This window comes from Poromitra crassiceps, assembly GCF_964638095.1.
Source record: "Poromitra crassiceps genome assembly, chromosome: 25".
NCBI lineage: Eukaryota > Metazoa > Chordata > Actinopteri > Beryciformes > Melamphaidae > Poromitra > Poromitra crassiceps.
Window position 1 is genome coordinate 9467752 of NC_139649.1, and position 15351 is coordinate 9483102.

General features: G+C 43.4%; 1 protein-coding gene across 2 annotated transcripts; it reads right to left on the reverse strand.

The window, feature by feature from the left end:
* Positions 1 to 621: 621 nt before the first annotated feature.
* Positions 622 to 13821, reverse strand: rae1 (ribonucleic acid export 1; the record flags this gene model as incomplete). 2 transcript variants are annotated; one of them, XM_083661120.1, is made up of 13 exons in its annotated part: positions 13720 to 13821; positions 13041 to 13159; positions 11711 to 11815; positions 10048 to 10140; positions 9864 to 9950; positions 9428 to 9514; positions 8716 to 8787; positions 7532 to 7639; positions 7190 to 7296; positions 5997 to 6072; positions 2406 to 2600; positions 1829 to 1914; positions 622 to 1249 (listed from the first exon to the last, which is right to left on the reverse strand). In XM_083661120.1, coding segments are annotated over exons 2-13 (1107 nt in total). In that variant the 5' UTR covers positions 13131 to 13159; positions 13720 to 13821. The 2 variants fall into 2 exon arrangements, with proteins under 2 accessions (XP_083517246.1, XP_083517245.1); XM_083661119.1 differs by lacking the exon at positions 622 to 1249 and having other exon boundaries at positions 1825 to 1914.
* Positions 13822 to 15351: the final 1530 nt, after the last annotated feature.

Genomic DNA, 15351 nt, shown 5'->3' on the forward strand with positions numbered 1-15351 from the left:
GATAGGACATGTCAGAACGAATGAAAGTTGGGGAGCGTGGGGGTCAGCCAGCCAGTAGAGCTGGAAAGAGACAGCGGAGACAACTTGCAGCTGGCTTTACAGTACAGAAGACGGTCTGGTCGAGGAGACTAGTGTCTGGAACACAACAGGACCCCCTGAAAGTTGAGAGAAGCCGGTGGACAGGAGCCAACAACAGAGTATATCTTCCCGCCCTCGGTGCCTTGGAGTTCCACTGCTAAGTACCCAGGGGTCAGGCTAGCAGTGAGGTGATACTGTAATGACCTCAATAAAAAGGCATTTAATTCACACCTTCTCCTCTACGAACTGGTTCACTTCTCACATATGGCCTTTGTAGCTGCCCCACACCACCTTATTCATATCCTCCTGATAACTCCCCCATCTCCAGCTCTTTGGCCCCCCGTCAAAAGGACTTACCTGGACGAAGAACCCCCCACCGCCCCCTGCTTTGATCCTGCCTCCCTGACCTCAGCTCCCTGGATTTCCCCAGGTCGCTGCCTGCAGACAGAGGCTAACACTGAAAAGACAGAATGCTCCACCTGCTGGTGATTTGTATTGAAACACACAAGACACAGGAGGATCATTGTGATACAGTTGCCGTTCAACGTTTATCCATTCGATTTAGCTACAATTCCAATGTAAAGGAGAGGCCCACTGAGATACAGATGTAACATGAGATGGTGGTCCAGTCCATGGTAACGCATGCACAATACACTTCCATAAGGAAATTCCCAACAAACATAACTATATACAGCGACCCACAACAGCTTCCTTTTTAACCTACCGACTCCCTCGAGTTGGAAGAAATGTAAAAATCTAAGAGTATGCACATTTATTTATTTCACATCTCAGTTTTAGTATTGGAGCTACACCACGGAGTAACAGCAAATCGAAAGAGAACGTAAAGTCTTTGGAAGGCTGTATCAAAAAATAAGGAGCTGCACACAATGAAAAACTAAACAAAATACTGTAAAACATCAAGATGAATGACAAATTAAGCCCCCCCCCCCCCCTTCCATGACGACGTCCGAGACCAATTGTCACGCAGTTGTCATCAATGGCGGGTTGGGTATAGGCCCATCCGATTGGTCCATGCGCAGCACGTGGAGTCGTGGCATTGGTCCAGGTGTTTGCCGAAAGGAAGGCGTGTCTGTCTCGAGCGTATACACACACACCAAAGCAGCAGGCCTCCCGCGGCTCCCCACAACAGATGCGACTTGGCACGACGAATCTAAAGACAGGAGAGAGCAGTCAGTCACCAAACAATGTCTGCAAATTAAGCTTGATTCATTGTGAATTATTGTCTTTCCTTATATTGCAATTCTAGACAATATTCCATCAACAATTAAATATTCTCATAATAAACATCTCCTGAATAAAACACCAAATAAATTACAAAGTGCTTAAAACTCTTGGTGTCAAGGAATGCACTGCAAAACCTCACAGCTTAAGACATTAACATACAATTCAAACGCTGTAAAAAGCAGCCAGTAGGCTGCATCCCAGAGGAGCCCTGGTTCTACAGGCAGAAAGGTTAAAGGTTACAGCAGCCCAACAAAAACCAAACAAGCCTTGGAAATTACTTTGCTCATGTCAGTACAGCGCCACTCAGAGGACATGACTAGCTGTAGCACTACATGTGTAGCACTACATGACGGCACTGAGATCTGAATCATGACAAAATCCTGCATGCCAGTTAGCTATCGGGGGCCAAGGAAGCCCCCCCCCCCACACACACACACAGTGAGAGTCACAAGGGCAATGAGGAGGTAGGGCAGGCCCGCCCTCCAGGCTCCTCCCCTTCTCTCACCATTTTTTGTTCCGAGGCTTCAGCTCCTCGGCGGCGTTCCTCAGGAAGATATAGTTCTTTTTCGCGGGATTGTAGTACTCATGGCCCTGGGGATTCACAATGGAGCGCCAGTTAGTAACTGCATGACAGGGACGGGCTGGATCATAGAGGCCATTTACACCTGGCGTTAACATGTGTTTTCTGTGATCAGATTGCAATCAGATTGTGTTTTATCACTTGAAATGCCAGGTGTAAACACCCCCAAAACGCATTGAAGATGGATTGCAATCTGATCGGCCAAACCACCTCCGGAGGTGGTCAGGGATGCATTGTGTACACATTGAACACAAGTATAAATTTAGTGTGTCCTCTCAATCTGGATACAGCAACTTTATGCGGATTGAGAGGACAACCATTTCTGCAATCTGATCGCAATTAGATTGCAGAAAATGCATGTTAACGCCAGGTGTAAATGGCCTCATAGTTACCCACAAAGTGCCCACAACGTGACGGCGAAAGCGAGATGACAAAGCTTTCATCAGCCAATTACAGTCGAGCACAAATAGCTGTGCACATGGCGTTAAGGGACACCTCCTACCTTTGACCAGTCGTAGCTGGAGGCGTAGGCGAAGATGTTGCCGTTGTTGTTGAAGCAACAGGCTGTAATGGGCTGGTCGAGCTGCTCCGAGGTCTTCAGCTTGGTGCGGGCGTCTTTGTCCCAGAAGCTGAAGCGACCGTCGGAGCCCACGGTGGCCAGAGTGCCGTGGACGGGGTGGAAGGAGATGGCGTTCACCTGATGGAGAGGAAAGCAACAAGGTAGCGACGTGCAAACGTGACGACGGTGATGAGTCTGTGAAACGACACACTAGGGCCACTCTAGGTCACACGCAGCCCCGTGATGTCAACCAAACGGGTTTGAAAAGGCTTCTGTGGGTATTAAAAGTCTAATTGAAAACAAAGAGGGAACCATGCCATTATTATTACGATATTACGGGTAAGGGACCGTTCGTTATTTAGGGAAGGGGCCACTGGAGGAAAATAGGGGAGGGTAATCTTGTTTTGAATTTAGTTTGAGGGAGGGTACATTCTCTTTAATTTGAGTCCAGGGGAGGGGTATACAATTTTGATTAGATAAAAATATATAAACTTTTTGTTTGTGTGTAATGTTTGCTTTTCGGACTTCAACAACTACTGAGTTGCTTCATTTACACCCCTCCTGTCCAAACTGTTTGGTATGTCCCGGTGCATTGTTTCTCTTTGGCGGTCTGATCTGTCGATCTTTGTGCTTGGCCTATCCAGACAGTAGGCGTGTACAGTATCTGGCCAATCAGTGGGCTCTGTTTGCCTCGACGGAGGGCTGGGGTCTTGTACGCACTGCTGGGGTAACCTATACGTTCATATCAGCGAGGCTGCGACAGGCTGGTGTGCTGTTGCTGCTTTCTTTCGGGAGCGCGAGTGGCTGACTCATTGTGATACTAATAGTTTGATTTGATTGTATAACTTAGTGTAAGACCACCATCCTGCGGGAGCCCTTACACGTAATTATTGTTGCTGCGTGCTATCATGACGTGGTGATATGTAACAAGTGTCAACCAACCTGTGCTGTGATGCTATGAGCTGTTTTAATTAAAACATATATATATATTTTTGTCGATAATAAAGATTCCTATTTTAATATTAAGCTGCTTCTTGGTGTGTGTGCCTTAACGGCGTTGGAGCCTGTGGCTGTGGTCTCTAGGTGCCACAATATGGAAGTAGGCTACATTTCCAGCACGAAAAGTCGAGCAAACAAACCGACATGGCATCACAAAATATATATGGGCTCTATCATTGCGCCAGATAAGTCTAGGAAGTCACAGTAGAACCGAGTTACGGCTCACTCATCTCCTAAATTACGTAAAGTCTACAAGGGATATTTATACCACCAGGATGACATATATGTTTCACATAGGGTTGTGTTTTGATTTCGAGATTTTATTTTGTCCAATATTGAAATGTTCGACAATTGCATGTTGTGTTAACATTATTTCTATCTACCTTTCTATCTATTTAGGCTAATTTGGATGCTATTTGTTATCGAAATGTACCTCAATGGATGCTGGGAGATTTTACATGTGTGGCTTTGTGCCTGTCTGCTGAGGGAGTGAGAGAGAGAAAGAGAGGGGGGACAGAGAGTGGAGAGTCCGCCACATAGAACCGGCTAACTTTTTTCCATCAGTCATTGACTGCTATTTAAACACAAATATTGATATACACAGACTGAAGATTGTTTCACAAGCGAAAATAGCATTATGTAGCGACCAGAGGAGGCGGTCGCTCTGATTGGTGACAGTTCTGCAGCGCAAAGGATTATGGGAGTTCATGTTCTTGTGGGAAGCTTCTTACTGTACAGTTAAAAACGTGGTTTAGTGATGTTGTGCATATGTTTTGATTGCATTATGTGGTATTATGGCAATGTTTGTGTGGCCAGGATATGTTTAGTTTTACTATCAATGTAGCCACCACGACTGAGACTGTTAGTGTGTTTGATCACCTCTGGCCGGAGTTTCTGGAAATGTTAGGTTAAAAGTAAGATATCTGTGTCAGTCTGCATTCTTCCATGCAAACTTGCCACAATATTGTTTGGGGAGGGTTAATTATATTTTTCAAATCGCTTCGGGAGGGTCAAGGAAAAATATATTTTGATCAGGGAAGGGGCACAGCTTTTTATTTCAGAGCACACCAAATTCCTCCAGTGACCCCCTTTCTAAATAACGAACGGTCCCTAAGCAATAATAATTGATTGGATTTATATAGCGCTTTTCAAGGCACCCAAAGTGCTTTACATATCGTTGGAGGACTGAAAGTGCCAATTAGATAACGAGGGATGATTAGGTGGCCATGATGGAAGGAAGGAATGTGTGGGAATTTAGCCACCAGGGCACCCGGGTTACACCCCCTGCCTCCCCCAGGGCACCCGGGTTACACCCCTACTCTTGCGAAGAGTGCCGATGGGATCTTTAATGACCACAGGGAGTCAGGACCTCGGTTTAACATCTCATCGTTATCCTAAGGACGGTGCTCACACACAGACAGAGAGAGAGTCCATGTGTCTCTGCCCTGGGGCGTTATTCATCAGACCAGAGGGAAGAGCACCCCCTATAGGTCCTCCAACACCACTTCAAGCACCATGCTCTCCCATCCAAGGACTAACCAGAGTCAGCCCTGCTTAGCTTCCCCCAACAAGTCATGGATGTAACGTAGGAGCCACGGTGCCGGCAAATATGTTATAATGGAAGTGCACAAAATTAAGTTTTAGACTCAATTCATCGACGAGATACTGTCCAATAGAAAAAATTTATATTAAAATGTTATGCATGTGGCAAATACTCTTATCCATAGCACCATTCAATGAGCATCTGTGTCTCTAATATCCCCACCATGCCAACCATAAATGGGAGCTCGGGCTCTGTGTGTCTGTCTGTCCCACTGTGATTGTCCCACTGTGACATCATCAGTGATGTCATAAATCCCACTGTGAAATCATCCATGATGTCATAAATCCTGGGCTCTGTGTGTCTGTCCCACTGTGATTGTCCCACTGTGACATCAGTGATGTCATAAATCCCACTGTGACATCATCCATGTCATAAATCCCACTGTGACATCATCAGTGATGTCATAAATCCTACTGTGACATCATCCGTGATGTCATAAATCCCGCTGTGACATCATCCGTGATGTCATAAATCCCACTGTGACATCATCAGTGATGTCATAAATCCCTGATCCCACTGTGACATCATGAGTGATGTCATAAATCCCACTGATGACATCATCAGTGATGCCATAAATCTGACATCATCAGTGACGCTGGTCTCAATGGCCACACAGCAGCCGAGTTGCGGGCAAGGCCGCGCAGCGGGCGAGCTGCGAATGCAAGCTACAGGGCCAGCTTGGCGAGCTGCAGGGGCAGCTCAGCGAGCCTAGTGGTGGGAAAAGTGGTGGGAAAAGTGGTTCCTAGTGGTGTTGAATTTCTATCCAGTGTCCACCTGTTACTGACATAAATGTATGCAGTGTCATTTGAATTCAGTCTGTGCAAGTGGACAGCAAATGAAATGAGCATTAAGCTGTATTAGGCACATTACAATCTCCCGTTAAAGGACAAGAGAAACATCCTTCAGTGTCTCAGAAGGTCAGAGCAACTTACAGCGTAGATGTCCTGTGGAGTGGCTGTGTTGGTTCCATTGGACCTGTGGCACTTGAAGGTGAAGTTGTCTTTGGCCCTGAGTGATCAGATCAGACAAACATTACTTTCCTATTCAGAGTCAGCCCTTTAATGGCCAGAGCAGAGTACTGCAGGGATGACAGATGAACCAGAAGGTAGGTCAACCCAGAAGTCACTCAGTGCACTTCCAGGTCAAAGTCAATGGGATTTCTTTGTATGGGGATTTTGGTTAAATGTCTGAAATAAGGTCTGTGGTGAACAAAAGTTGATGAAATGGCTAACTTAGTGTTCAGCAAGAAAAACTTCACAAATGAGGACCACTTTAATGACTTTTGAAGCGTTTTCTGAATATAGTGATTTTTAAAAATCGCATTTACGCTTCAAAATTCATAAAAGCGGTCCTCATTTGTGAAGATTATCTTGTTGAACACAAAGTTGCCCGTTTCATAGACTTTTGTTAACCACAGAACTTATTTCAGGCATTTAACTGAAATCCCCATACAAAAAACCCATTGAATTTGAGATGAGGGAACTGCAAGTGCCAACATCTCATTCCTACGGTACTCTCTATCAAAGTGGGGTCCGGGGACCCCCAGGGGTCCTTGAGGGGATTCCAGGGGGTCCCCAGCAAAAAGGGGAATAATTTATTTTCACTAGAATTAGTTACACCCAATTCAATGTTTGTCAAATTGTTGATTGTAGTGTTGTCCTTCCTATTCCAACTGATTTCATTTTTGTTTGCTAATTTTGTTTGTATTGCATGTTAGGACCCCCTCGAAAAACAAGATGGTTCATCTCAATGGTTGGTCAATGGTTCATCTTTTTTTCCCTAATGGTCTTTTTCCAAAACGTATATCATCATAAGTAACACAATGACAGAATATTTTGGTCCGTAATAAAACATCTAGAAGCAAAAATCTTATCAGATGGGGGACCCTGGGACACAATGTTATCAAATGGGGGGTCCGTGGTGTAATTTGTGTCAGTTTAGGGGGTCCTTGATGTGAAAAACGTTTTGAGAACCACTGCTCTATAGTGCTTTTAATTTGGTAAACAAAAAATAATGATTGAAAATGTCTGGACTCTTGAGCAAAAAGTCCTTTGGTAATTAATAACTTTGGACTTACAAAACAAATGTAATGACTTGTTGGAAAAGGATGATTGTAGCCACTCACGGGTTTGGAGGGTTAATGTAGTGAATGGCTACTCGGCCCTCGATGCTTCCCAGTGCAAAGCCGGTGGGTTTGTTCTGCTTGTCCTTGAATATGGCAACACAGCGGTGCTGCAGGATGAGGGCAGACAGTACATGAGGGTCAAAAGACATTCATTCATTCATTCATTCACAAACAACAAAAGCTCCTTTCAAAGATTCTCTTTATTATACTTGGCGCGGTATCAAGGAGCATGAATCACGCTGGACTCAAAGATACAAGAAGAAAAGGCTCAATGTGTAAAAAAAAAAATTGCGTAAGAGAAAAAAAAGTTAATGGAAAGGAGGAGATTGCTAAACTGTTCACCTGATGTTTCAGGGGAGAGTCTATTCTGCGAAACTCTGAGGGCTGGTTCTCCAGCTGGTACACTATCAGGCCTCTCTCTGCTGTGGCCACCACTGCCATTGGGTACACCTGTATAGAGAGGGGTGACACACACACACACACACACACACACACACGCACACAAAAAAAAGGTAGTTCAGCAACCATCCAATCAATCAGCAAGTGTTTTCGTGATTAAACCCCCCCCCCCCCCGGCCCAGCATTTGAACATACATTACAAATTCACAAACAATATTCAGATTTAACAAACAAAAACAAAAACAAAACAGAGAAAGAAAAAAATGCACATTCCTCTTGACAGTGTGTAACAGCAACAACAACAATATTAGATCTCATGTTCATTCACTGAGCATAGACAGTTAGACAATGTATAGAGACCATGGACGGGGTATATTAATATCAATTGTCATGATGATCCATCTCCTAACATTTCCAAAAAGGGACCCCAGATCTTCCTGAAAACATTTAAACTATTATTAACTTTATGGATAAGCTGCTCAAAAGGAGCTATCCCGATTTTTCTGTTTCGACTTCAAATGCCTTAGCACTATCCTGCTTCCCATTATGAGAAGGTTGGGTACCGAAACCCGGTACCACTATGGTACCGGTCTGGTACCTTTACAACCGGGTACTAGCGGTACGGAATTGCAAAGTGGCAAATGGTAAATGGACTGCATTTATATAGCGGTTTACAATGTGCATACATTCACCCATTCACACACCGTAGGCGGCGAGCTGCCACGCAGGGTGCTGGCACGGCCATCGGGAGCAATTTGGGGTTCAGTGTCTTGCCCAAGGCCACTTCGACATGCGGACTGGAGGAGCCGGGGATCGAACCACCGACCTTCTGACTAGTGGACGACCCGCTCTACCTCCTGAGCCACAGCCGGCCGGCGCAAAGCAGATTTAGGTGCCTCGTTTAGGTGGCATGCCCGAGCCGCTGAGTGAAATATTGACATTCCGGTGCTCCGAAGCGGGCGCCGTACGCACCTTCACTGACATTAGCATTTGGAGAGTGCACAGTAGCACCATCATACTCCTCCTCATATCTACTTACAACATCTGCACAGTAGCATCATCATACTCCTCATATCTACTTACAACATCTGCACAGTAGCATCGTCATACTCCTCATATCTACTTACAACATCTGCACAGTAGCTTCTCTCTGGCATCTGCAGAGACATCATGGGATTGGGAGAACGGGTGTCCCAGAACTGGAGGGAAACACACACGGGCAGTTCTGTTTTTCACCGCCACATGAAGCAATATCAAGTTTGTTTGGCAAATCCCTGACAAAGTGTTTTTACATGATGTTCACTCTGGTTTCGGCCTCGGTGTCTAGACGATTATATTGAGGATCATGACACCACAGAATGAAGAGAGGCAGATGAGTCTATGATGATTTACAAGCTATTTCATGTTTAACTGGACGGTGCCTTAGAAGTATAATTATTGCCTTTAAAATGCCCCAATTATTACAAGAAAAGAAATAGAATTCTATAGCTTATTTGGCCCACCTGCAATGTTTCATATTTAACGGCTTTCTCACATGCTCCAGTGAGCCTAGTGACGTTGTAGTTAGTTTTGAGAAAGCTGGCATCCTTACTAACGTTACTTTTTTTTAATATTTTGTGCTAGCCTGGTAGAAATATTCCCACTTGTGAGGACAGACGCCCTTGGACATCTATACAACAGCTTCACCCATTTAATTATGAAGTACCAATCCCAAGCCACTCAAGAATCACAAACAAATGTGTTGCCTTTCATTTCTGCATCTTCAACAGATAAATGTGTGCACAGTACAATATATATTATAAATAATATAATATAGTATATAAGTGGCTGTTGTTGTACCTTCAGTGTTTTGTCCCAACTGCCAGTCATGATACAGCTGTAGTTGGGGGCTTTTATCCAGTGGATGGATTTGATTGGACCATCGTGCTGTGAAGGGTAAATGAAGGTAAGTTTAAATGGTAAATGGCCTGCATTTATATAGCGCTTTTATCCAAAGCGCTTTACAATCAGTAGGTAGTCTACATTCACCCATTCATACACCGATGGCGGCAGGCTGCCACGCAGGGTGCCTACACACCATCGGGAGCAAGGAGGGTTAGGTGTCTTGCCCAAGGACACAACGACAGCAGCTGGGAGGGAGCGGGGATCGAACCGCCAACCCTTGCGTCATTGGCCGATCCGCTCTACCTCCTGAGCTAAAGCCGCTAAAGTTTACTCTATACTTCGACTTCATTCAACGAGCTGCTTGAATCGGGGGGGCTGGCTGGCGTCCCACCTGTGCGATCTGCATTGCCTGGTTGCTGTTAAGGTCCCACATCTTGGCTGTCTTGTCACAGGAAGCCGTGAACACTTTACTCCCATCCTGCTCAGACAGAAGAGAGCATCGTGAAACCTGATTCAGCAGAGTTCTGTTACAGGGTTGACGACAATATGACATGTGATGAACTAAAGAGTCTTACATCGCTCCAGCAACAATCCAGCACTGGGCCAGTGTGCATCTGTTGGGCCTTGGGGACAGTCTGCCCATTGTCCTGTACCTCCCAGCACCGGACCTGAGGACAGATGATATACTGTAAATTCCGGACTATAAGCCGCACCGGTGTATAAGCCGCACCTTCGAAGTTGACTATTTTTTTCTTATATAAGCCGCACCGGACTATAAGCGTATATAAGTGTTTTAATGGTATTTTTTTTTTTTTTTTTTTTTTTTGTGTTTTAATGTTTAATTACCATATGTAAGGGTTCATGCACAGAGGGGATTGTAGAGGAAGCTCCCATTTATTAACATTTCAACAAAACAACATAACACCACCTGTGTTGTTTTTTACAGTGCACACAGTGTCATACAGTGTGGTGAAAAGAGGGCAAGAGAGGAAATTAAAACTTATTATAGTTACCGTATATAGGATTTATAGTTAGAAAGAGTGCTAAAAAAGAGAGATTTTTTTTTTTTTTTTTTTGAAAAAATCCATAGATAAGCCGCACCGTTATATAAGCCGCAGGGGCCAAAAAAGGCCAAAAAACGGGAAAAAGGTGCGGCTTATAGTCCGGAATTTACGGTAGTAGCTTTAAACTGTGTACATTTATAATCACAATGCAAAACATAATCTAGGGAAAGTAGCACTCGATAATGTTTTGAGGACACCTATGCCACACTTGTAAAAAATATAGCAAGAATTGGGGGATACGTGTCCAGACAGGATCTACAAAAACTAATTCACGCCTTCATTTATAGTAGGTTAGACTACTGCAATAGCCTTTTTTCTGGTCTCTCCAAAAAGGAACTTAGGCAACTTCAACTCATTCAGAATGCTGCTGCTAGAGTTCTAACGAAGACTGAGAAAGCTGATCATATCACTCCAGTTCTTAAGTCCTTACACTGGTTGCCAGTGTGTCATAGAATAGATTTTAAAATACTGTTATTAGTCTATACATCACTTAATGGCCTAGGCCCAAAATACATAGCTGAATTGCTCCCACGCTACGAACCGTCTAGAACTCATGGTCATCAGGGTCCAGCTTATTAACTGTCCCTAGGATCAAATCAAATCATGGGAAGGCTGCATTTACCCACTATGCTTCTGCTAGCTGGAACAAATTGCCTGAAGACCTCAGATCTGCCCCAACCTTACTTACTTTTAAAAATAGACTAAAGACTTTTATGTTTACCGCCGCTTTTAACTGCTGACAGCTACTATGCAAACCCAATGAGTCCTCTATAAGTTTTTAGCTCTTTTTGCAACTGCTACGCCTGTTGCTTAATGCACTTTTTACACTCTTTTTTAACTTTTGTTGTGATGCTTCTAAATGTCTATTTTATTCTCTTCTTTTCTTTTCCTGTCAACCATTTTATGTGAAGCACTTTGAATTGCCTCTGTGTATGAAATGTGCTATACAAATAAACTTGACTTGACTTGACTTGACTTGATCTAGCGCCTAGATCAAGTGTGGCATAGGTATCCTCCTAGATCTTAATTGTATCCACAGCCATATATATACAGTAGATACCCCTAATCTTGAGATCATGTAACCATTTAAAATATACCATTGATAAGACTGATATAACATGGTAACTATGGTAACATGATATAACATGGTAAATGTAAATGCTAAACCACTCACATCATTGGCCCAGGATCCCCCAATGAGGAAGTTCCCTGGCATTGTGGGGGGGCTAAAAGCCAGGCAGCTGATGCTGTCATCTGGTGGTGAGGTCACTTCAACATCCTGCAGCAAAAGTCAGGAACATAAACAAGGACTGGTGCTACCTAAACACAAAGCTGTCAGCTGCACAGTGGCCTGTCTCACGAGTTCAACATAAAAGAAAAATTGTATGCCATTAATGTGCAACCATAACTTTCATCCAGTGATAATATGGTCAATCAATTAAGTAGCTGGCCTGCTGTTGCCATGGTGACTCGTAGCATCAGAGCCTTTTCATTCACCATGCACAAGCTTAAATAAGGGCGAACATACAGAGTTGATTGAACTAATACTGCCTTCAAATGTGTCATGTTTACCTTGTTGATGAGAAGAGTCCATATGAACGCCCCCGCCCCCCCCCCCCCCCCCTTGTGGTATTCAGGACTTCATAAGTGTACATTTTCTGAAAGCTCAGAGTTCACGATATTGTGTACACGACTTCCCATGTCATAACTACAAGTTCACGAGTTCCATTTGAAGGCAGCATAACTCAGATCAGCTGTTCAAGAACGAAAAACTCTGAGTTTCCTATCTCGGGGATAATCAACTCCACGGCCACGAGACTCCTTAACATACACGAATAGTGTAGTAGCTGTACTGTACCGTACTGTAGCGGCTACCATTATGTATGTCTAATGTTTAATTGTATGTTTAATTAGGTATATGCTATTTGCACCTGTACGTCAAATACGTTGAATTTAAAATGTTTAAGCACGTCTAAAGTATGCACATGACATGTGCACCTATGTGCAGTGAATATGCCACTGTCTCTGACTTGTCTTATCACTCTACTGCCTTATTGCTTGTTGTGTCTCTTGTTGTTTTTGCACTCATATGCCCTGTTATATTTGTACTATGTTGTAAACGGAGTCCACAGCACAATCATTTCACACGTGATACTTGTACCACGGAGTGACAATAATTTTTTTTAATCTTGAATCTCACAGTTCCTGCTTTCTGGAATGGACGCCTGCTCCAGAGCAGGTTAGCCGTGCAGTGCCAGGATCAGACTACACAATATTTTTTGTCTTTCAGACTGTCACCAGATCAGATTAGGCAATAATACTGCCATCAACTTGTGAGACGTCTTGGCCGGGAGACTGGCAAATTGTGGCAATACTACAAGTCTCTGACCATGACCAGGGCTGCCAACTCTCAGAACTTCAGTAACATCAGTAAAGTGAGGCAAACTCCTACTGTGTCAGAGTGCCAAATCAGACACTCCTGTTTTTGCATTCAGCTGGTTTACCTTCATAGGATTGTGGCTATCTGTCGTTGCGGTCCCAAAGACACCAGTTCCTCCTGTGCCAAACCCAGTGGTCGTCCCAAATAAACTCATGGTGGATTGACGTTGGTCGTTATCTATGACTGAAAGAAGAAATAGAAGCAATTACATATTAGCAGACAGTTTGTCGTTTAACTAAACTCAAAACATTGCACACGTCGCAAACCAAGCTGTCGTTCCGATGTCAAATAATTTTGTTATGAAACTAATGTTTGTTAACTTAGGTTGTTTAGGTTTGTGGCGTTTTTGTTGTTGTTAATGTTATCACAAGAGTGCCTGGACCATAGGATAGCAAGCTACGTTGAGGCTAACCTTAGCTAAAAACACTTGATGGGTACGCTAACGTTACCGAAAGCTAGCAAACGCATATATCGTTAAAGAGTGAAGCCGGATGTAAACGTAACATTAGCCAACTAAATGTATATTCGGTGTGTGCCCGGTAATCTTATCTACCATTAACCAGAATTAAACATTATTTGAATGACAGAGAAGGTGGCTAACAGTCAGTTTTGGAAGCCTTCCACTCTGGCAGGTGAACGAAAAAGTTTCCTACAACACACTTTCTAACATCGCAACGAAACACTATAACGTTACTGCACATCAGTCTGTATCGTAGCCTCGTAGCTGCACAATATATACATACCCCAATTATATTTATATCACTTGATAACGCAAAAATTGGCATAATCGTTTCCCGCAACAAAAATGTGCGCTATCCTGTATGTCGCAGGTTAGTGACGTTGCATCGGCGCTGAAGATGATGCACGCAATATCACAAATGACCACTTGGGGGCAGTAAAGGACAAGGGGATAAAGTTGCCATTCACCTCTAATGCGTTTACTGTTTACCTTGTTCAAAACCACCGGACCTTCAGAAGCATGCTGCAGTCCTAAAAATAAAACAGGTAGGCCTATCCCACAGACATGTTTTAACATGTTTTATTTCTGTAGTTTTCTTCAGGGACCGATTTGTTTTCGTCGTTATTCAGCGGATCACGGGAAAAGTTGCATCGAACCAGCTTTGATGCAGGACATTGGCTGATAAGTGTTTTGGTTACACACAAACAACACTGACATAATCGAATAATTTTGATCAAAAGTTACACAAGATGTAGGCCTATGCAAATTGGCCATGGTGACATTGAGACATATTGCCACCTTACACATAGCCTAGATATTGACACAAATAGCCTATACTGTTCAACACTCAATATTCAGCAGCTATGAGCATTCAAACACCATGGTAGGCTATGTTTTCAGATAGAGGTAGCCTATTATTGAGTGAGTACTGAGTAGTGCTTTAGTCCAATGCACCAAGCCTATGGTGCATGATTAGCATACATTAAAATACATCTCTCATGCTGAAAAGTGTATCCTTTGTGCAGAAATTATGGTGGTGCAACACTGTGTAACAACTGCTCTGATGATAATAACTATGGTGATGATGAATAGAGGGGTAGGGTTGACTGGATGACTTGGGTTCAAACCCCACTGTTGGAACGTATCTGCCCTGATGAAGTGTCAGCAGGTCTTTGAGCAAGACACTGAATCCCTACGGAGGTCAGGTGGTGGCCATAGGTTTACAAATGTTTATATTGGATAGAGAGGAGTCCGACAGATGTGGGTTTGCTGGAGATGAGGTCTGGCCTTGGTTTTAAGGTGATAGCTCTTGGGAAAAAGCTGTTGAGGTGACTGGTCCTAATAGAGCATTGAATCATAGTTTAGGTTGAGTGGTTTTACGCTAAATGATGGTTTAGGTATGGGCTACTAAAATTGAGTTTGCTTAAGAATTTTTTTTTAAGATTTCCCCGGCAGCTGTAGCACACTGGCTTTGGCCTTTAGGTTTTCTATGTGTCAGTGCAGTCCAGTGTTGGGCAAGTTATTCAGGAAGTGTAATTAGTTACTTATTACTGATTACTCATTTAAAAAGTAATACAATTACTTTACTTATTACTTGGTTTCAAAAGTAATTTGTTACATTACTCGTTTCTTTACTATATTGCTTTCGCTACGCCAGTTCTGAAAAAGTGACACCTGTTTAACCAGCTCCTTTTACAACTGACTGAATCCACTTTATTGGAACAATAATTAACTTTACAGCAGGAGTCAACGTTCAGCCAAACTGCATACTTTTTATTTATTTGCCTAACCTACGACCAAAAAAAATGAATTGCCTTCTGGCAACACAGAAGCCTCACATAGCCAGATCTATCTCCACACTTCATTTTAGCACTGTGCCAGTGCTGGAGAATGTAATGCAGTAACTTGAAGTTAC